The 24289-nt window shown below is 30.3% G+C and overlaps 1 protein-coding gene and 1 long non-coding RNA gene across 2 annotated transcripts in view; one reads left to right on the forward strand and one right to left on the reverse strand.

Moving 5' to 3' along the window:
* Positions 1 to 4798: 4798 nt before the first annotated feature.
* Positions 4799 to 5006, forward strand: LOC119679968. Its single transcript, XR_005252440.1, has 2 exons — positions 4799 to 4888; positions 4951 to 5006. It is a non-coding gene; the product is annotated as an uncharacterized LOC119679968 (long non-coding RNA).
* Positions 5007 to 7236: 2230 nt separating this feature from the next.
* Positions 7237 to 24289, reverse strand: part of LOC119675953 (maternal effect protein oskar-like) — a 30461-nt gene continuing 13408 nt past the window's right edge. The window contains exon 5 of the mRNA XM_038087172.1: positions 7237 to 7294. Within this exon, the coding sequence (XP_037943100.1) occupies positions 7237 to 7294 (58 nt within the window). The remainder of the gene's footprint in view (positions 7295 to 24289) is intronic.

Raw genomic sequence — 24289 nt, forward strand, 5'->3', positions numbered from 1 at the left:
TTTTTTTTTTTTTTTTTTTTGATATCGGACCTGGGGGAAAAATCTTCAAAAGATACAAATGGCCCGTACCATTTGCATGCCCGATTCATGCACGACTCAAATTGAGTCATACATGCCTACGGACTAAAAAGTCCCCTACATTCTCAACTCAAAATCCTGAAAATCCCTGCAGTACGACCAATAAAGGTATTCCTTCACAGGGCAGGTTAGAAGAGCACTTAGCGTGCATTCACTCCGATTGTGTACTAAGTATTTCGTCCGCTCTAACAGTATTTATTGTTCTAGAGATTATGCTCTTGTAAAAGCTCCATTCTTCGATGCTTGCCAACATCTGCATTACCATAGTAGAAGGGCTGGATTCCCCAATTAGTGTCTCTAGATTTTGTCTAGTATCTACGAATCTTATACATTCTCTAATTATGTGGTCAGGACTCTCAATTTTATCTGGACAGGACTGGCAGTACGGGTTACTTGCTAGCCTAAACCGGTATAAGTATTCACGGAAGCAGCCATGCCCCGTAAGAAACTGTGTTAATTGAAATCCCAAGTCTCCAGATCCTCGGTTAATCCAAACTCTTATATTTGGAATTAACGAATGCGTCCATCTTGATTTTTGGGAATGATCCCACCTATGTTGCCATTCATTAAGGTATTTGTCTCTTATATCTAGATAAGACTCTGCCAGAGATTGCCCAGTTTCAGTCGTTCGCCGACGAGAGCGCTGTAAGAAATTGTCTCTGGCCAAGAACGCTTCAAGGTCTATTGGCATGCGTCCAGCCAATACTCCCGCAGCATCGTCCGATACTGTACGGTAAGCACGGCAGATGCGTAGGTTTGACAATCTATGTGCACTTTTCATTACACGTGAATACGACTTAATGGTTGTAGCATGTGCCCACACCGGAGCAGCATAAAGCATCACCGACTTGGAAACTGATGCTAAAAGAACTCTAGCGGTGTCCTTGGGACCTCCTATATTTGGCATTAATCGAGATAATGCGTTGCAGACACGTGATGCTTTATCTCCCGATTGTTTTAGGTGAGTTTTGAAACTCAACCTACTATCTAAGGTTACACCAAGATATGTAAGTTGGGGGCTAGATTGTATATCTACTCCACCCACTTTAATTGAGAGTTGTTCAATCTTTTTCCTACTTGTGATTAATAGCACCTCAGTTTTATGTTCAGCAAGCTCTAATCCGCTGTATTGCAGCCACGATTTAGCTGCTGCAATAGTAGCGCTGCAATTCCTAGCCACTTCGTCTAGAGTTTTTGCAACCACTACTATTGCAATATCATCTGCATACCCAACTACGTGCACTCCGTCCGGCTTTTCGATTCGAAGGATACCATCGTACATGATATTCCAAAGAATTGGCCCTAGAACTGATCCCTGGGGGACCCCTCCCGTAATCCTATATATTTTGGGTCCGGATTCTGTATCATATAAGAGTAATCTGTCTTTAAAATATGATGTTATAATTTTCAAAAGATATTCTGGGACTCTCATTTTCATCAGTGCATTTAAGATGCTACTCCACTCAGCAGTGTTGAAAGCATTTTTAACGTCTAAGGTCACTACCGCGCAGTACTTTTTAGTACCACCTAGCCACCTTACGCCCTTAGTAGCTTCCTTTGCAATGTTGCATACATGTAGTACAGCATCAACAGTACAGCGTTTAGGTCTAAAGCCAAATTGGTTATTTGATAGACCCTGACTTGCCTCTGTGAATTTTTCTAATCTAGAACTTATAATTCTTTCAAGGACCTTACCTGCAGTGTCTAATAAGCATAAAGGTCTATAAGATGATGGCAGTTCTGGGGACTTATTACCTTTAGGAATAGGCACCAATCTTTGCTTTTTCCAACACGAAGGGAAGATTCCTTCCTGTAGGCAGCTGTTGTAAACATCCGTAAATATAGAAGCTTGTTTTTGTATTGCCTTCTTCAGTACAGTATTGGGGATTCCATCCAAACCAGGAGATTTATTGGGCTTAACTCTGGAAGAAGCGGCTATGACTTCAGGATTTGTAACCGGAGGTATCTCATTTAAATCGGTGTTTATCGGTATTAAAATTCTAAGTTCTCCCTTTTTTGGGAACAAATGTTTCACGATATTCGCCATTATTTTAGGACATGAAGGTACCGAGCCTCTTAACCTCTTAAATTTACGCATTACTATTTTGTAGCCATCGCCCCAGACATTTTGGTCTACATCATTGATCAGAGTTTGAAAAGCTTGATTCTTACTCCTAATAATTGCCTTTTTAAGTTTAGATCTGTTCTCTCGGTATTTTTGTAGAAGCCTTTCCGCATCTACTCCCGATCTGTGACGTTGAAATTGCCTACGGGAGGCAAAGCACTGAGATCTTAGTAAAGCTATTTCTTCCGTCCACCAATAGTTTGATGGGCGCCCATTACCTCTGCCTTTTCTTGGCATTGATGCATCACAGACGTTGCATAATTCCTTCATAAGGTGATTTGATTTTTCAAAAGCATCCCCGACTCCGAAACTCATGTTTTCGGTCATGAATTCCATTATCTCTGTGGCAAGATACTTAGTTTTCCAGCCTATTTGCTGTGCTTTTCTCTGCGATTTTTTCAAAACAAACTTCTCTTTTAGCGATAAGGAAAAAAGAATTGCATGATGGTCGCTGTGGGTGTAGTGGTTTGTTACATTCCATTGCGAACCCCTTACTAATGACGGGCTGACAAAGGTGAGATCTATGTAGGAAACGCCTCTACCATTATCGAACGTTGGGCTATGCCCATTGTTCAGTTGTATTAGGTTTAGTGAGGTAAACGTTTCTAATAGGGCTCTACCTCGGCGCGTTGTATTACTACTGCCCCATTCGACTGCCCAAGCATTGAAATCCCCTGCAACAATGATGGGAGTTTTGTTTCTGATTGTTCCTGATAGCCTATCAAGAAACTCTTCAAATCTCTCTTGGGAGATATTTGGGGATATGTAACAGCTGCACACATAGATACCCCGGATTCTGACAAGTACTAGACCTTCTTTTTGTATCAATACTCTTGGTTCAAACACTATGTCCTGTCCTAGCCAAATGGCAGCCTTTGCAGTAATATCTTGTACCCATTTGGAGGTTTCTTTTGATTTGTAAAACTCACTAATTATGAGTACATCTGTCTTTAATTCCAAAGCTGTTTGGGATAAAAGGTCTTGGGCAGCTTCGCATCGATTTAGGTTCAATTGCAGAAATTTAATCATTTTTTGGACTTAAGCTCCTGTATAGCCTTCCTGTAGAATTCACATTTGGAACTTCTTGAGTAGTGTAGATTGCCACCGTTGCAGTTTTCCGGACGTAGGATGCATTTTGGTTGCGCCGAGCACGTTTTTGCCCTGTGACCATCTTGTCCACATCTCATACATGTGCCTGATCTGTCATTATCGCTTTTGCACTGTCTAGCAGCGTGTCCAAATTGAAGACATTTGAAACACCTCATGGGTGTGATATGCTTTCTGATCCTACTGCGTACCCAGCCAACTCTGACTGAGGCAGCTGCAATCAATATACTGGCATCCTTAGTAGGAAGGTCAATAATTGCTGATCTTGTGCTGTCCCTTGCGGCACGCCAAAACTTGACGTTGATGTCACTTACATTTATTGCTGGAAATTGATCAGCAATCGCCGCGCGCACCTCTTCGTTGGATGTTATCTCGTCCAAATCCCTGCATTCTATTAGGGTGTGCTGTGTTAAAGATTTTTCACTAGCACAATTCTGAAGTGTGTTTTTCATTTCATTGCAGAAGTCCTTCGCTAAATTTCCAGCTTCTTTGGTAAGCTGAATCAATATGTCCCCCTCTTTAGTTTTTCGGATTTTGTTCACGTTTTTTCCGAATTCTTGTAGCTCTGGTTTTGTTTTAATGATCTTTAACATTTCAGCGTAAGACTTGTCTGCCGTCTTACTAATGAGAATTGCTTCCGGTTTTACTCTAGGCGCTTTAATGAGGTCCAGATTTGGCACAGTTTTCCCTTTTTTCTTTTGCACTAGCTGCCATTTGTGAAAATTCGTTTCCTGCTCCTTACTTCCAATTTCCCTAATTTGGACTTTGGGTGGTGGACCGTTCGGTTTTTCTTTCGCAGCACGCTTTAGTGCTCCCTGAGTTTGCACGCTAATGGAAGCTACACTCTTAGCCACCAACGGCACTTGTGGCCCCCTTTCTTGTTCCGTCTTATACATCTTAACTATCTGTGCAAGCAGATCCCGCATATCCTTATTAATATGCCTTTGTGATTCCATCATCGCAGATAGTTGTACCAGCTTATCCTCTACACTATCGTCAGGCTTGGGGGATAAAGGTATGTTTAATACCTCCTTCTCCATTGTTTTTTGTACTGCGTTTTGTTTCCGCAGAGGTGATGTTTTTTGCCCACTCATACCTTTTCGATACCCTATTAATTTAATTAGATTTAATTAAATTAAAAGGGTATCCTAAATTAATTAAATTAAAATAATTTAATACCTGTAAATTTCAAATGCTCAAAATTCCAAATTCAAGTAAAAATTAAAATTTGCTAATAAATTTAAAATTTGCTAATTAAATTAAAATATTCTGCTAAATTGCTAAATCAGTGTACAAGATTACACGATTGTTTAGGTTTTTGTGTAACAATTGGTCTAATTATTTGATCGTTTTGTAACACTTATTCACTTTATAATGTTTCTGTTTAATAATTTCAATTGCTGTCTCTATCAGCTGATTTTATATGTGTGCAATTATTTTGCAAAACAAAAAAGCGCACAAAGTCAAACAAATTCAATAAAAATAAAAACAAAATATGTAAATTCAAAAAGTTGAATAATTTAAAATGAAATTTTTTAAAAAATAACACTTATCGGCTGCAGCTCTTTATCGCTCCAAGTGAGTACATTATATTCCACCGCATTTAAGAACTTTTTGTTGTTACAACACTTCAATTGCAGGAAATATATACCGAACTAGCGGACCGCACTCGAGACGCATGTATTCGCGGCAAAAACAAAACTTTACGCTGTATACTACATGTAGCCATATGTTTATGTATATACAATGTTTATATACATAACATGCATACAAACATGTTTATCGGTTCATTTGTTTATCTGTGCGATTCAATGATTTTACATTTGTACTTGAAGTTTGAAGTTAAGTTCTTCATTGTTTAAGTGCAAATTTAAGCAAATATATGCATTTCACGCATATTCAGATTTTAATTTATGCCTTTTATATAATAAAATTAATTTAATCATAATAAATAAATGAAATGTTATTGCTTTCAATATTGTCATGCAATAATGAGTTTAATGAATTGTGTTTACTCTCGAATGAATATCATTATTTTTGATAAATGCTTGCCTGTTATGTCTTTTAACAAATAATTTCATTTTCAATTAAACACGTATCTAAATAAATTTCTTATTGATTTCAAACGGATGTAAATATCTTATCTTTTCGTATCACTTGATATCAGCATTACTTAAATATATAAATTTAATGAAAATGTTGCTGCAATCGCTATTATTTCATTTATAAAATAAACATATGAATCTCATCAATATATGCAATTGGTTAGGATAGCTAATAAATCGCTTAATTTATTTGTTTAATTTTAAAATGTTTACTTAAATTAAGTTAAAAAACAACACTCCAAGAAGTATAGAGCAATTAATTTAATGAATATTTAATTGATAAAATTTTTTATATTAGATACACAACATATAATATGGGAAAAAACAATTTTATAAATATTTATCATTTTCTTAGGCGGAGAAACCAATCTTCCGGTATGATCGCCAAAACTGGAAACTTGCAAGCTAGCTGAGTATTGAATACTAAATCCTTAGTCCTTGATTACAAAACAATAACAAAGAGAATATTGATATTTCTATATTATATTGATATATATTTATTATATCAATATAATATTATTATTATATTTGTTAATAATATTGATATATATTTTATATTCTCTCTCTCCCTCTCACTCTTTCTCTTTGTCCCTCTCTCTCACCCTTTCTTTCTGTCCCACTATTTCTCTCACTCACACTCTCTTTCATTCATTCTCTCTCTCTCTTTCTTTCACTCTCACTCTCTCTGTTCAATCTAAAGAAATTTATTAAGGAAATAAAAATCTTGATACTTTTTAGGCGTTTTTTTTTCTCCTTTAAGCTTGATAGACTATATAGCCTTATTATTTCTCACATTAATTAACATATTCTTCTAAAATAAACTTTGTATTGATGAGATTACATAAATAGTTGTGGTACAAAGGCGCAGAGGCGCTTATGTGCCTTTAAATTATTATTATTCCAGCTGATGTCATAGATAAATACATTATTTCATTGTATTTAATACACTTTTAAGATCAAATTCTAATAAAAGTATTGTATATTACAACTCATTTAAAAATATATATGAAGAAAAAATCTTTTAATTAAACAATACATGACTTTGCTACAAGTTATCTATGTGAAGAGTATTGACGCTTCTGCAGAACCAAGCCAACTTTTGCCCCAACTTTGATTAAATAAAATCTGAAAAATCTGAGGGTGAATGGGTTACAGCTTCTCTAAGAGAATTGCATATCAAACACTTGATGTTACATAGGTTTGTGTGTTTTTGACCCAATATTTTTCTACTCAAATTTTGTGTACTGTAGCAACAAAATGACAAAAAATTTACCAAAACAAATGGAGAAGAATTAAGGAGGAAATAAAGAAAGCAAAAATTTTGAAGAAATATCACTAAAGAAAATAAACTTGCCAAGAAAAAGAATCCTTAAGCTTAGCAAGTAGGAAAATAAAATATTTTGTTTGGCACGGTAAGTAGTATTTGTTACTTTGCCCACTACTTGGACTTACAACAACGCCAACATGTGTCACTTAGATTCTATCCTTAGGTATTCTTAGTTGTGCGTATGTGTGTATGCTTTTTGACAGGATTTTTCTTTTTCGCCACAACAAAGCTTATGTCTACTGTTTGTGACATGCCAAAGGAGCAATGGCACTAACGAAAGATCAACAAAACATAGGAGAATGGAGTAGGAAATAAGCGAAAGGATAAGAAATTAGAGGTTTCTAAACAAAGCTAAAGTGCAACGGTAAATTGTGCCACTGCGTTGGATTAATAATGGAAAATGGTTCTTAAGTGTTGATAAACAGTAAGGAGCTGAGTATGGTTTACTTAGTGCTCAACTCTATACTCTTTTGCTGTGAGGAGTTTCAAATTTTTCAATTCTTTCCATTGACTTTTGTTAAGCGCTGCGGTACTATATCCATTGGTAAATAGCTAGAGTACAATTTTTATAATTTAATCATAAACATAAAGTTTTTATGATTTTTCTGTATATTTGTTCTATAAAAATCAGAATTGCAAGATTTAAAAGCACACACCTTTAAAAGCGCATTCTAAGCACGTAAAAAATTTGGTTTAAGTTTTCATGTGTCATTTAATGAATTTATTACTAATATTGGAAAAAGCAAACATAAGTGGATATATCCAATGACAAACCAATATTTTTTGATTAACCAATTTTTGAAAATGAAAATGCAATTGTGGTGCATTTGTTATATTAAAAGCAAAACAAAAAAAAAGATTTTTAATTAATTAAGTGTCCATAATTAAGCTGTCAATTAAGTCAGGGCAATCAGTAATTAAACCGATATTATTTTATTATTTTCCATAAACATTGAAAACCGAAAGCCTTAATTTTAAATTAAATTTTCATTAACAAATATTTAAAAAAATCCCGACAACTGACTCCGCGCCATTGTATAAATTATCTGTTGGAAATTTGCAAAATTATAAAATAAAATGAATATGAGTTGAAAATTTCATATTTATGCATTTTTATGCATGTTAAGTATTTAACCTTATTAAGTTAATTTTAAGCAGTTTTAACGAGTTCATTCTACAAATGCATTAAACACACTTTCCAAACAGGATACTGAAACATAAAACTGAAACTTTCATATCCTTAAAAAACGCTAAAAGTCACACTTATTTTTTTATTTTTCATTTTTATTTTTATTTTCATTTTCATTTTTGTTTTTGTAATTTTATATTGTTTATAAGTTTTCTCGCCTGTCGCATCCATGCTTACTTTACTTGTTAACTGAGTTTTTTCGCATTTAATTTTTGTTGAAGATAAGCCATAAAAAACACATGTGCTTTTAAAAATTCTTGAGATGTATATGTAATCTTTTTTAAAACAGCATATATCTCTACATATATACGACTACATATGTGTATTAACAGTTTTATAACATTATATATACCACGTTTGAGTGCTTTTGTCATTTGAGATTTTTACATTTCCATGTCCTTTCAGTACATACGAATGATTTCTTATTTTTTATTTTTATTTCGCTTCGTTGTCATTTTACTGCAGATACTTTTCACTCGAAACGAGTATGAAGACAAAAGTACGAGTATTTAAAATGATATATCATTTTTAATGCTTTTACGCTAATAAGAACTTGTACTTTCACTCAAACATTGAATATCACACGCAAATGATTTTAAGGACACATTTTTAAAATCATATCAGCTTTAAGCTGACACTTTCACTTAAGAATTTACTACGTTTTGTTTTTAAGTTTAAATGCTGAATATATAATATTAATTATTCAAAAGGATTTATTTTGAAGCAAAGCATGGGTAACTACTACAATTAAAAGATACTCATATGTCCAGCAAATTATTTTGGAAGAGTGTGAGGATTATAAACTTTTAATTGATTTCATTATAATAGGCAGTTGTTTAATGAATAAATGTATAACCACCAATTTGTCAGCCATCTAATTACAAAAAACCTAGTTTTAAACTACTGAAAAATTAACCACTTGCACTTATTTAATTTTAGCAAAGCCTTCGGACTTCAAACTCTACGTCTCAAATAACTGATCTGTATCAAGTCGCAATAGGTCTAATATATAGTTTTTTGGTTTCATACTCTGAAGTTATTTCTTGAATTTTCTCTTCTAGAGACTAACAATAGGCACTTTAATCTTAAAACTACTTCATATACATCACAAAGTTATATTACCTGATGTTTCTTGATATTCTAATTTTTTTGTTTTTTTAGAGTATAATATTAGTGACATAATGGTTACAACATATCTTTACGATTTAGAATCAGAATCAAGCGATTGCACAAATCAAGTGGTGACCATTGCGCAAATAGAAAGGCATGTTATGAGACTAGGTCAACCCTAAAATGACTCACCTCGAGGCTGTGGCTCTACAGAATAGGAGAAGACAGTGCTGCATACAATGTGTCAATGCTATTTTTTAGCTAGGAGAAAATCAAGAATCTTCGGAGCCCCTTTTCTCACCAATCTGACCAAGCTGTCATCCTGTAATAATAGGGACATAACCAAATTTATAGAACTGTCAGTTTGATTTTCCTTTACCTAATGGTTGTATACTAATTTCAATATTTATACGTACCAATGCTGTTCCTGTGGCACCACAATGGGTCATTATTTGAGCTCAAGTTGGCTTTTTGGAAACAAGGCCGCTACCTACCTACTTTACAGAGTTTTAGTGCTTTTGCGTAATTTCTTGATGATTACCGAATAATTTTTCATATTAAAATAAAATTAAAGCACATGTTAATGATTATTAAGTATTATTAATAAATTATTACTTATTTGTTTTCACAACGTACATATGCATCAATTCTCACTCCTAATTCCTAATGCAATATCTAAATCCTACTCAAGCGGATTAAATTAATTGATGTTATTGTCCTTTAGGGCTCATCCAATTTGTGCTTTATGCCAAAACCTTATGCGAAACCCAATTAAATATTTATTTGATCTGTTAAAGCATTTATATGCATTGAAAACAATAAAGGCATTAAGTCATAAACGAATTTTGTTAATAGTCTTAGATGAATTTTTTCTATTGATGAAAAAAAAAATAGCATTAAGTAATTAAAGCTAAGAAAACTTTTGTTTTAAAAGTTAAACCAGTATTTGCTGCTATTTAATTATACTTCTATTTTTAATTGCAAATTTGTTTCTTTTAATTTTTTGCAACTTCTTTGCTTCTTTGTATACTTTATGATGTAATATAATTAATAACATTAAGATATTTTTTCGGGCAATGGATTTATTCAAAGACTGTCGCATTAATCTTGCTGCTGTCAGTCATACAGAAGGACATAGGACACAGCACACAGGCCACAAGCAAAAGCAACTAACTGACAAGGCAAAGAAAAAATCGTAGCACACTTTTCAGCTGAAATTTGTACTGCTTTTGTTGTTATTAGTTTTACTAGAAAATCTGAAAAAGAAACCAATTAGTCCTTCAGAAACTTTTTATTGTGCAGAATCTTCTCTAATTTTCTTATATAGTTTTTGTTTTTTTTTGTTTTTTTTTGTTTTTGTATTTTAGTATTCTGTTTTATTTTCGCAACTAATATTAGAAGCAGTAAAAATTAATGGTCAGTAAAAATTGCTTAAAATGCTGTGACAAATTAATAAACATGAACTGTGAAAGACGTGTGGAGTTGGGGGGACTCGGTGCAGTACAGTGACTGTCACATTTTGTAACTTAATTTAATAAATCACTTAAAATACTTTAAAGTGTTTAAAAGTCATAGAAAATATTTACAAATTAATTTTGTCAAGTACTGACCTACTTTATGGCTGACAATTAGAAAACTTTAGGTTGGAGCATATACAAGCAGCAAATAAGAGACATAGTTAAATATGAGATGGAATTTTTTTAATGCAGCATTGCATTTGAATCTGTAGCTACTATTGCAGAACTTAATCGTAGTTAACATAGGCTAAATAAGTTATACTATTTGTTTTGCATGGCTAACAATACAATGGGATTCTTTTGAGTACTCTAAAAACGCAACGATTGTTGCAAAAGACGATAAATCTATTTGAGCATTTTTATTGGTTTTGTATGCAGGTAACATGATGATGCACTTACTGCCTCTATACGTACTGCAGTTAGACTCTATACTGTATACTAAAATATACAAAATGTATTACAAGTATTTTAACTGCTCTTCGGACTACGAAGACATAAAGCCATAAAAACTTTTACTGCAATTTGCAGTTGTGCCTATAAACTTTGTTGGCTTGACTTCTAGTAACAACTTTTAGTTGCTGACTTACTGTTTACTATTCGTACTTATGCATTATTTAATAGTGAATTTCTAATAGAAAACAATAAATTTTTGATTTTCTTCTTGTTTATGTAAGGATTTTTATTGACTTAATTTGCAACAAAATCTATAAAGTATTTTATGATTTATGCTTTTTTCGAACATTTTATAATTGAATTTTCTGACGTTTGTTGGTTTTAAATAAATCTGTTTTGATATATTTACTCATTCTCATGACTAAATTATATTGAAATTCATGATATTTTAATTGAAATGCCTTAAGGAAGCTTTGGAAGAGTATAAAATAAATTTTGGCATATGTCAAGTTAAACGATATTGTGGTTTTTTCAATCTAAAAGGTCAATTGAATTTACTTAAGCCAGAGCATGTTATTTTAATAATAAATAAAATATGAGTTATATTATTATAAAATCACTTTTGAGTAAGGTCTTTTGATATAGAGTTGTTGTGATTTATGAAGAATTTGCTTGCAATTAAATATTTATGAGTTAAATACGTCTTTTAATTTAAAACTTTATGTAAGTGACTTAATAAAAAGCACATAAATTTACTTTCGGCAACATGAGATAATGTAATATAATAATGAAAGCAAGCAACAGTTCCGGAAACTGTTTATATGCAATTGATTGACATTGGAAGGATACTCAAAGCGTTCATCACACCAGCAACTTTAATTTCATGACTCATATATGCACAAAGGAAAAAATTAACAACCTGAACATATTGTTATTGCTATATTATTGGTCTATAAAATAAAGGCTTATGACTGAAATCCGGTATAATGGCAGCATAGATACATATTTTTATGATATAATTAAATCGATAATGTGAGAAGTGCAGCCTTAAATATGATGCTTGCTAAGTTCATGTGTTCATGTGATAGCATATATAAACTTAACATTCAATATAAATGTTTCCTTCATATATTTTAAACACAAGTATACATATTGTACAAATATTAAAGCTTTTACAGAATCCTTTCCTTCGTTAAGAAATAAAAGTTGGTGAAGTCTAAAAAGAATAAAAAGTTATTTTTGGTTATCTGAAAGAAAATGTTTTTATAAAAAGTAAAAAACTCTATGTATTATGCTAACTTATGGTTAGTAGTTTAACAAAATTTCAATTATTTTTACAATGGAATGGTATCTGCTTTGTACAGATATCAGCGTCATTTGCAGTCGCTGCACGCATACCAAAAATTCAATTCAATATGCAACCAAATCTATGGAAAACGGCAACCACGTTGAAGAACCATTATAAGTAATGCACTGAAAAGGATAAGAAAGCGTACGAAATTCTATGCTTGGTTTAATTTAAGCTATCTTAACACTTGAGATTTTCTTCCTGTTTTGCAGAAGGATAATGGCAGCAGATAGCAGCTGGGAAAATACGCTACAACTACTAATAGCTGCAACTTAAAAATATAATCTCTTCTTTTGCACATTTTGCAGTATTCAATAGGGAAAAAATCAATTCCATAGAAACTTACAATAAGCCAGCATAACTGACCTTAAAGAATGGATAGAAATTTTTATTGCAAAGTAATATAAATATAAATATATTCTGCATAATCTAATTGCTTGATACTATATTTGTATACTTTTACATTGAGATAATATAATATTATTTATGAGATTAATTTTTATAAAAGCAAAAAATTTTGTATATTTATTAAAATTTGAAACTACTTTTTAAAAATTTAAACGGAAATGAGTGTCAGTATTTTATATGCAGCAATATTTAATTCGAATTAACTATTTATTGAACAAAAATATCTTGTACTGAGTTAAGAAATCTAATATTCACAATTTCTTAGTTTGAAATGCTGGCAAAGTTCAATTTTTGTTTAAAATAATTAAAAATATTCCTGAAGTTAGAGTACTTAAAGGTCATATAATGACTGTTATATAGGGTATGCTCGAAAAGTAATGAGTGTTCTGAATTTTGAAACCTTGTACTTCTTTAACAAAACTAATTAATTTTTAGTGTTTTGGTTGCACTAACAGTATCTTAAGTTTTTCTCACTAAACAACTATAATGTCCCTCTTAGTAAAACGACACTGAAGTTGTTGGCAGAGTATCTGACGAGTCAGCACAATCTGTATTATTATCTTAATAAGCAGCGTCTCTTTAACGAGGCAAAATGTTGTCTTTTCTTCGAAGTGGATAAGACCTCTAATCACATACTTTGTGACTGACCGGCTTTGGTCTGTGTCAGAAAAAAAAAACTGCTCGGTCAGGACTTCCTATCCTTGCCCAAAGTTAAAATGGCATCAACAGCTAATATTTTGGATTCTATTTTAAAGAAGAAATACCTACTTTATTCACTTAGTCTCAGTCAGTTACACAAAAGGACATTTATGAAGACAGTGTTGACTTCTCTTCAAGAGCCAGTTACCTACTGATATGCTATTTTATTTTAAGGAGATTTTATTGGAAGAAAGATCTTGTGAGAAGTTTCAATGAAATTTAGTACAACCTTACAATTTATATATTTAAAGAGACTTTTGACGACGACATCATGTCACAGGGACAAAAAGTTTTTTGTGTTCAAAAAATACTTCAATATGGGGTTTATCTTTTCTATTCCAAATTAATTCCTTGCGATATATTATATAATTTTTACTTTTAAATAATTATTTCATTTTATTTTTAATTTCAATTTTATTTCAACATTAAACTCAAATTATTATAATCTTAAATAAATATTAGTACTGTACAAAGTGCCTCAGTTTACCATGTTTGGTCGACCAGGTAAAGATACTCGTGGTATAAAGCTTAAATTTAAAGCATGTTCCTTTGTCGTCTGTTTAACAAAACTGCAGGATTATAGTAAAATGAAATTGTTTTTATTAAAGGGAGAATATATAAGTACAATATAAATTATTTAGACAAAACAGAAGTTGGTGTATGCATTCGCAGGGAAGTAATTAACACACTAACAATGTCTGCCATTTTAAAATATTTACCAAATTCAACTTTTGTAAAACTTTAGAGCTCAGATTAAACTTAAAAACTTGCTACTGAAAGTGCAACAATTTTATTTCTTATTCATTTTAATACTGCATACCGATTCATTCAACCGTTTCTATTCCCCCTCCTCGTTTGACTTTCGGCAAAAAGTTTGATTGCAACTTCACTATTGCCGTCGAAAGCCGTCGAAAGCAGCATGCAACGAAATTACTAATTACTTGCATTATTAAATTTCAAAGTAAACGTCTTGGCACTTGCACTCCAATAAAATTTACTCATAAACTTTGCAAGTATTAAGTGCTAATTTAAACGGATTATGAGGATTAGGAGAGCCACTATTGCGGCAAGTTGCAATTGTCAGATAGAAAGACAGCGCACATTTAACAGAGCAGGAGCAGAAAAGAGTTGAATAATTTGCTGATTTTAGTCAAAATGACATTATTAAAAATTTTTTGTATAATTTAAAGATTTTTATAATTTTTTTTCTCAACAAATAAATATAGTAGATTTTTAACATAAGTAGTTAAATGGATGAGTCAGCATTAAACAAGTTTCATATTTTCCTTTCATAATTTTTTTTTTTGCTGAGTAATGAAAGAAGCAATTTATAAAAAAAATTTAATATAAGATTTCACGAAATCTAGTTAATAAATTGAATTTAATTATTTTAAGAAAAGAAAAAAGTTTTAGTAAAAATTTTTATTTTAAACTTTATTTAATTAAGTGTTAAAAGCTCTATTTACGGTATAAGTTTTTTTCTAACACTGTCTTCTGTTAACTTCTGTTAACGAATGTGGACATTTTTTTATGAAACAAGTGACATCATTACTTGTAGAAATAATAGTATTTTCAGTACAAAATACATTTCATCTGAATAGATTTTTTTACAAATAATGACAAGAATAGTAATTGCGGCCCCAACCTTCCAATTGTAGTGTTTAAATTACTAAATAAAAAAATTTTTTCCAGGAAACTTAAATTGCAGTGGAAAGTAAATATAAATATATATATAATCTTCAACTATTGAAGGCAATAATAGATTGAACTGACTTTAACACTGATTTCAGGTTATATACTGAACTTTCTACACTCCAATATTCTAAAGTTTCTTTTTCTTAATAATACTTATTTGTTTTAACAACAATAAAAGATTTGATCAATATTATTGCTAAGAAATATTTTAAAATAGTGGTTGAGTATAGCACAATAATGCACATTTAGTGCTTTTTAAATTTTGTGTGCGATTTTCCAAATAATAATTTCAATTTTAAAGAAATGTTGCATATAAATTGATATAAGATTTCTTCAGGGATGGTTGCTTTATTAAATTGTCCCATTATTTGAAAGAAAAAGAATAAAATATATAACACATATTTAATTTAAGAATTAATCTTTGGTGCGCAGAATTGAACTAGCAATTCATCAAATATATAGGCGTACTCGTACTGAGTAAATACGCAATCCATGAGGTGTATTCGAAGGATAATTAAACGTCTTTAAATGATTAAAGAAGTATCAAAAATGAAGTTAAGCAATTGTATTACTTAAATACTGGGTGCGATTATAGTACAGTTGCTGGCTATACAGTCTAAAATTTTTAATGTATTATGCCGTTAGGACTCAACACCACGGTGCTTTTGACACACATATCTTTGCAGTGCATTTAGAAGGAACTTCATCCATTTGAAGCGATACTTTTAGATATAATATCCTTCTTCAGAAGAATTGAGTTCCATCTAATATCTCTGATTTTCTTTTGGTTACAGCCGCTAGTTGTAAAATACAACTTCACGTTGAGTAAAAATAATGAATCTCATCATTCTACCCGCATAATTTCGGGTTTTAAATGCAGCCATTACAATACTCTTATTAAAGAGGCCAGCCTTAATTAAGCAGAATAACCAAAGCTGTGGACACTGATTCCCGTGGCATCAGATTTGAACCTGTATTCGAGTGCTGCGAGTGAAATTCACCTGCTACCATTTATACTTCAAATATTAGCTGATTACTGTATACTAAAATATTATAAAAGAAGCTAAGCAAATGCATTACCATTGTCTAAGCGGTATGCATAATTAAACTGCATTCGTTGGCAACTATTTTACAGATAATTCAACTGCACTGTATCGTCCAATACTGTGTTAAGTATTACTCGTATCTCATTATTTTAGTAAACTGGTAAAATTTCTTATAAATAATACTATTATGCTTTGGTTCTACTTTAGAGTATAGTTTAGAGTATATTGAGATACTCGTATAAAAACATATGCTTTATATTTAGTATATTTTGAAACAAAAAAATGTTGTAGTATTTGTTGAAAATGCAATAATATTAAAATAGTTTTTTTAAATCGGCAAAAAAAAAAACAACATTAAAACGTATTATATATTTAAAAACCAATTTTTTAATAATATTAATATATATTAAATTTATAAAAATGTCTTTACCTGTACAATAATCTCTCAGTGTAAAATTCTTATTCTTTGCATTTAGTAGATATTTTTTTCAAATATAATATTTAGGTAGAGTAAATTTCTGTCTTAACGACAAATATTTTAGTTATTAATTATTTACAACTAAGTTACAAGATAATAATTATAAAGTATGAAATTAATTATATCTTTAAATTTATTTGGCAGTTTACATATCACAAATTTTAGTATTTCTCATACACAATAATCATTCAATTCTTAACTCTTACTTTTTAATATTATTAACACAGCTTTAGCACTTTATTGCATTCATCGATAATTCTTTTATCTAATATTATTTTAATGCTTAAATTTCACATTTTTGAAACGTTATCGATACTTTCATTGAAGCTCATGCGAGTTGCCACTTGCATACGAACGTTGAAGTATAAATTCATAGATGCACACGTTTAACACTCAAGGTAAATTTAAACATATTTACTTGTATCTACAGAAATAAAAATATATGTGCATTTCTTGGCACACATGCACTTTGAACAAATAACAATTTGGAATTCAATTTATTATGTTTTTATAACAATTCAGCGCAGTTGTTACTGTTGATGTTTTATTCCACGTTATCCTTGCAACTTCACCAGCATATACCCGATACTAGATACTATATATGTATTTTTATTATTTGATTTTATATAATTGCACAGTTGTATTGCCAAATCAAGCAGCCATTTTTCATTGTATTTTATATTCGCAAATATTTATAAAATTCAATACAAATATTTTTTTCAATATTTATTTTCATTAAACAATCCACATAGTTACCTACTTAAAACTGCCAGTTGGCTTGTAAATTGTTATTGTTATTGTTAATGCTGCAGAAAGGATTTTAACAGTGAACGAAATAAATGTTTGATTTGAATTTAAGTAACTAACCAATTTCATCAAACACAAAATGCAGTTTATGTGCACATAAGTGCATTTGAAATAATTTTGGTTAAATATCACACGCGCGTATGGCCCACAACCACAAAATAAATAAACCGCATTATATTTGCAACTATTAGAACATTTGTAGAAAAACGTGTGTGCATAAATAAAATAAATAAATAATAAATAAACAGAATAAATTAAATTTATTGATATTCATATTAAAAGCATTCAGTATAAAAAATGCCTGGAATTTTAATTATTCAGCTGACGATTTATATATATATTGAATTGTGGCTTGGTAATATTATGACATATTTTTCGACGGAAATGTTACTTTATATGCAAAGTTTTTATAAATTTATCCATAAACATTTATAAATACTCATAAATGAACATTTAAATGTCAAAAATCTGTTTTTTTTTTGGGCCGCTATTGAATATGTGAATATGTGCATTATGAAGAGGGCGCAAACGTTCAACGGTGCGTATGAGTAATGCACATTTATTTGTTGATTGGAATAATGGTATTTGCATAAGCTTATATTTTAATACAACATAAAACTAATGAAAACATTTAAAAAACAATAAATAATAGAAATTATTACAACGATAATAATTCTGAATGCCCTAAAATTTTATATGGTACAAAATAATTGCTTTTATTTCATTAACATAATTACACTTAGTTCTAAAAGGCTTTATTTCCATTTAAGAATTATTTATTATCAGAAATATTTTAAATTGCTAGAACGAAACTAAAAATAAATTATTTTAAATAACAAAAAATTGTAAATATTTTTATTAATATTTTATGATTTACTTGCAATTTCAACTTAAAGCAAATATTTTTTGATTATATCGATCGAATTTTGAAACAAATAAAACTGGGATACAATCAAAAAACCAATATTTTTACCATATTGAGTAATTAAAGATACTCGTATATTCTTAGTGCACGAAGTCAGGCTCTGAGAAGACTTTTCAAGGTACCATGGTACATTAGAATGAATGACATCCTCAGCGACTTCAAGATTGATCCGATCAAAAAATACATAAAGGATAGAGCTCTAAAATTATTTGCGAAAACTGACATACTCACGAACATCGCGTTATCGAATCTCAGAATGGTTATAGGCTCCGCGGGGAGGTATGCAGATATAAAGTCAATTATTGCTTAGTCTGATGAAATGATAAACATTAATCCAGTCAAGGCATAAAGAGTGGTTTTGAAGATACTTCGAGTTAATAAAGAGTAAAAGTACTCAAGTGCACTGGCTCAAATACATTTTGAATAAATAAAAGTCATGAAATTTATATTTTAAGGAAATTTGTTAAGAATTTGTTGTAACATTTTTAAAATGATATGAATATTAACAATCTTAATAGAAAAGTATTTTGAATTCACTTAAATTCTTAAAATCAACTTACACATATGAAATTATATGGCAGTAATGTCTGCAAATAGTAATGAATAACAATAATTTTCATTTTTAGCAATCAAATTTTTTGACTAAACACATAGCTGTTTAGATGATTGTTCTATACCTATCGTTAAGTTGTTGAGTTCAATCTACAGATTCCATGAAAAATCTCTCTTGAAAATAGTGGATAATTTGGGCTAAGTGGACAACTGAGAAAGAAAACCATAACTAACAGTGATGAGAAAGAAACATTTTTAAGAAGAATTATTCATTGGTAACGATAAGACATATAAGCTATACTTACATATAAGCTATATATTGACGTAGTTAAGCTCATAAAAACTACCTCAGTTGCTCCGTTATGTCCATTTGTAGTCAATAAAAATGCTTTGGCTGGACAAGTGATTCGTTATACCAAGTGATCGGAGTCGCTAGAGGAGAATAAACGCGATCGAGAACTATGAATAGCCAACTAAGTAAATGAATCTCGTCGGATCTAAGGATCTCGTAAGGATCTAAGAAATATCAGTACAAGAAATATTATTTTGAACCGAAATTTACTTGAGCTCTTCGTAGAAGTATTTAGTACGTAAAAGTATTACTAAACTGATCTATCACATTAATAAGTTTTTTTATCAAATTTCATATAAGGCAAGAATTATTATCATTATAAGTAAATTTTATTATTTATTCATCATTAAGTCATTAATGCATGCCAATGTCTTAATGTCTTTTATCATTCATTGGTTTATTAACAATTGGTGTTAGAGTCAGCTGTTTTTGAAGTGCCGTAATGATATTAGTTAAAATAAAGGTTTGATTTATAATTATAATATACCTAAAATGTTCATTCGTTGATTTTCTTACAACTGTTTTTATTTTATTAAAGAAAATAACTAATATAAGTAAAATTATTTTACTGCTTTCACTAAATAAAACAGATTCTATTCAATGCAACCTTTAATGGAGCAATATAGTTATAAGTTTAGTCATGTCTAAACTTAATTTGATCATCGTTATTATGTCTTCCATTTACTATTTCAATAAATGAAATCAATTTAATTTATTCTGCACAAAATCAAAGTAATTCAATACAAAATAAAATTTGTATTTCCCAGGTATCAGAAGTCATTATTAAGATTTTATAAGGGTATTAAAAGTCTCATATTTCACCACAAAATTTCAAAAATATCCAATTTTTCACTATTGAAAATCACTTTTTTATTAGATTGGCTATATTCAATAAACAATTCGATCGAATAAACAATTCGATAAATAATAGAAGGACTTTACTCAATGAAAAAACGTTTCCATGAGAAAATTAATTAATTTCCGTTTGTGTGCTGAATTTAAAAATTTCAATTGTTGAAGTTTTATTGCCAAAAGAGAAGTGAAATGTAATAAATTGGCTAGAATTACGAGACATAAATCTTTACGAAAATTCCGAAAATAAATAAAATACACACAAATAAACTAAATTAAAAAGGAAAACAAAACACGAAATATAAGATTTAAAAGATTGTTTGCAGCCAAGTGAAAGTAAAATGCAATATACGCAAATACTTAAAAATGCATTCATAACAGAAGTTGGACAGAGTAAAGAGGAAAGGGGAAAGTGGAAAGGATTTAAGTAGCACAAATAATGAAATGAAGAAAAAATATTACAAAATTGTAATAAACTGAAACCCAAATCACAGCTGCTTAACTCAACCGCATTCAAGCGGTCACACATAATTTCCGTTTCCGTTTTACAGCAAATATTTTAAGCAATTGCTTGTATGTAGTCGCACATGCTTGGCACATATACTAAGAAACTCAGAAACTCTTTCCAAAGTGTGTCTGTAGAGACATAAATAATGAACGATACGAATTCAGTTAATACAAAAACACACAAACATATACTAACACACATACACAAACAACCGAATAAGGATATGAAATATAACATAGCAACCAGCATTAATCGATCGATGAAGACTACAGTGCCTCTGGGTGTGTATATGTGTGTGTGTGAATGCATGGCATATGAGATGTGCTCATACGTGTAATGCTGCACTATCTTAAGGACAAATCGCTACAGAATACAGCCAAGGCACGGTTGTTTACAGTCAATGCGGTATTTTGATATAAAAATAAATTCAATGGGTTTTGAAATTATGATGGCACTTGTGTTAAGTAAATTAAGCACAAAATTTATTAAAGCCCAAAGTGAACTTGAATTAATTAATTTAAATAGTGAAGTGTTATGCCGCCTACGAACAGAAAGTGAACTTGCGTGCATTTCTCTCACTAATAAATTTACCAGGACTTATGCTTGTGGGTAAGGCGTAAAGCGTTTTAAACTATAAAGTATACGTCATTAAAATTGATGTGGGTGTATGGGTTTTCAGTAATAGCGGTTCACATTTTGGCAATTATTTTAATTTCAAAGTTTCTATTAAAGTCTTTCTATGTGGGTTAGAAGCTTATCGTTGGTTTACTTTGCTTAAGATTAATTTTTAATAATATATTTTGTATATTTTTGCAAAATTGAAAGTTTTTGCAAAGTTTTAATCTGCTTTTCAATAAAGAAATACACTTTTCTAAAAGATATAAATATTTTTTGGTGTTTATTGAAGTTTATAGTCTTTGTAATATCGATATGTAGTTTAAGAAATAAACAAACCATAAAGATATTTCAACATTTTTTACTTATAAGTAGTTAAATAGCTGAACTCTACAACTTAATTGGTATCTATGCTAGTGTCTATGTATATCTAAATAAGAGTATATATGCCATATTAAATCGGCAATTAGAAATTTCACTCGTTAAATAGAAAATCTTTAACTTATCATTACTTAAGTGAGTTTTGGTGTGTATACCGCAACTCTAACCTAACCTAAGCCAATCTTTATATGTAGCAAAAATTAACTAAGTCTTTTCAATCAATATGCTATTCATCAGATATGCAGCAAAATTCGGCTTCAATAACAAAATAAATTTTAAATATTAATTTAATATATATAGTACCTTTTTAATAGCATTATATACATTAGCCAAAAATTCAAAACATATACCGATGCCAAACAAGGTTGCTTTTGTGCCAAAGCTGTTAACGCTTGTTTTGAATTAAATCACGAGAAATATTTCCGCAGAACTATTTTTGGCACTCTCAAAAACACATTGAGTATTTGAACATCTAATAGTAATATTTTTATTTTTTATTTTATATACTAACAATAAAAATATTAGGTAATTCTGTCAACCAATTTCAAAAGAATCGAAGCAATAGGATCCGTTAAAATTTTTTACAAATAACTCAAACTAGATATATACAGTTATATAGTTTGATGATCAATATGTGTTGTAAATGACAAAAATTAAGTTGTCGGTAAAGAAAGGAGTATTAATCTTACACTGACCGCATATAGAGGTTATCAGAGCTGTGCAGTAATGATTACATTTGTAATTAGATTACATTCAGTTATACATTACAGAGTAATTATACTTTGCAAAAGAGTCTAGATTCTAAGTGTAAATGTAAATGAAAATCTTTATTACTAATTACAATATAATTGTGATTGAGTTACCTAATTACAGTTATAATTAAAAGTGAAAAACGCAATTACAAATTTCGCGTAATTTGCAATTATAATTGATGGAAGAAGAAGCATCAGAATTTCTGAACGATTAATAATGTAATTAAATTTGCACAACTCTAGAGGTGATATTGGCAACTGGCACCTACCGCCAGCTGTAAGTTATTGTTGAAGATTCGTGTTATTCTAGAGTTATTATGGACCTACTTTCAGGTCTTAAATAAATGAGAACATTTGTAAATCTTATGGCACAAAAAAGTTGATATATAAAAGAAATCTGCAAGCATGAAGTTAGGGAATCTGCTGAGGCCATCATAACAACGCTACTCTTAGGTCCTAGCACTAATAAGCTATGGTTCTGATTAGTTGATAGTCACAGTTTCTTCTTTCGAAGATTATAAAAGTAATGAAGATGAAGACAAGAAAATCGTTGTAATTGATTTGTCTAATAAAAGAGGACAATTCTAAAATTGAGCTTATCGGTTAAATTATTGGTTACTCAATAGTCACATTCTTAGGTTTAAAGTATTTTTTTTTTGAATATCGAAATATTTGAAATAGCTGTATGGTCAGACAAATGTATTATTATAATATTAAAATATTAATATTTATATTTATATTAAAAATCAGTGTAATATTTTTGGTCACAAAAATAAAAATTTTTTAAAATAGAAGTAAATACTTAAAGCATGTACGATATATATATACATACATCCAAAATGATTACGAAAAAATGATTTATATTACACTTTAGTATATAGTGAAATATAATAAAAAGAGTATGTAAAATCAAGAATATCGTACATAGGTATATATAAAAAGAAAGTGAACAATGTTCTAGCAGTAATTTATTAACAATTTCAACTTATGAAATAAGCTAGGGATATGAATTATTGAATTATTGTTTTAAACCCACACACACGGACACACATCCCCTATCTCTCAAAGTATGAGAACAGCAATCATATTAAATATTTCAATTTTTTTATACATATATATTTTATATATAATTTTCTTAAAAGTCATTTTACTTGACCGGCATGTCATATATTGAAATGGTCATATAAACTTAAAACCAATTTTTTTACATTACTTTAATAGACTCCCAACGCACAAATGCATATATAACACATCTCAAAGGAGAGCATGTCCTTGCAATCTAACAAAAAGCTGCAACATGCATACCAGCACAGGCTTGCGTGTGTAAGAGCATTGCTTTTGTATTTGACATAAATAATAATATGAGGATAAAGTTGGCAAGAAAAATAACAACAATATTTTCACTGAGTAATGCACTTTTATTCCTTAAACATAGCAGTTTTATTCATAACAATGTTTGCACTTATATATAAATAATTACAGCAAAACTAACAACGAAGTCAGTGGCGGCAACTGCAATCAATTCTGAAACATGCAGCGTTAAACAAAAGGTGCACTGTTGAAATACATGTATCCTCGCATGTACCTACCGCCCTGCAAGGATATGTGGGATAAATTTACACTTGGCAAGTGAAGTGAGTGTAGATGCATGCCAAACGACAAGTTATGTTTTACACTTTATTCGCTGTTTTTGTTTGTTTGTTTGTTCTCTTTTTGGTTTTTTTATTGTTGTTGTTTTTATTCTATTCCCAGCGAAAAAGGATGTTAATATGAGAATAGCTATAAATTTAAGCAAATAAGTTGAATATGAATTGATTTCACAGGACATTTGTAAAGGAATATATTTTATATAAATGTGAATTCTAGTGAAAATGCGATTTATTTGATTTGTTAACGTAGGAAAGTTCAGAAGTATGAAAT

This window comes from Teleopsis dalmanni, chromosome 2 (genome assembly GCF_002237135.1).
Source record: "Teleopsis dalmanni isolate 2A chromosome 2, ASM223713v2, whole genome shotgun sequence".
NCBI lineage: Eukaryota > Metazoa > Arthropoda > Insecta > Diptera > Diopsidae > Teleopsis > Teleopsis dalmanni.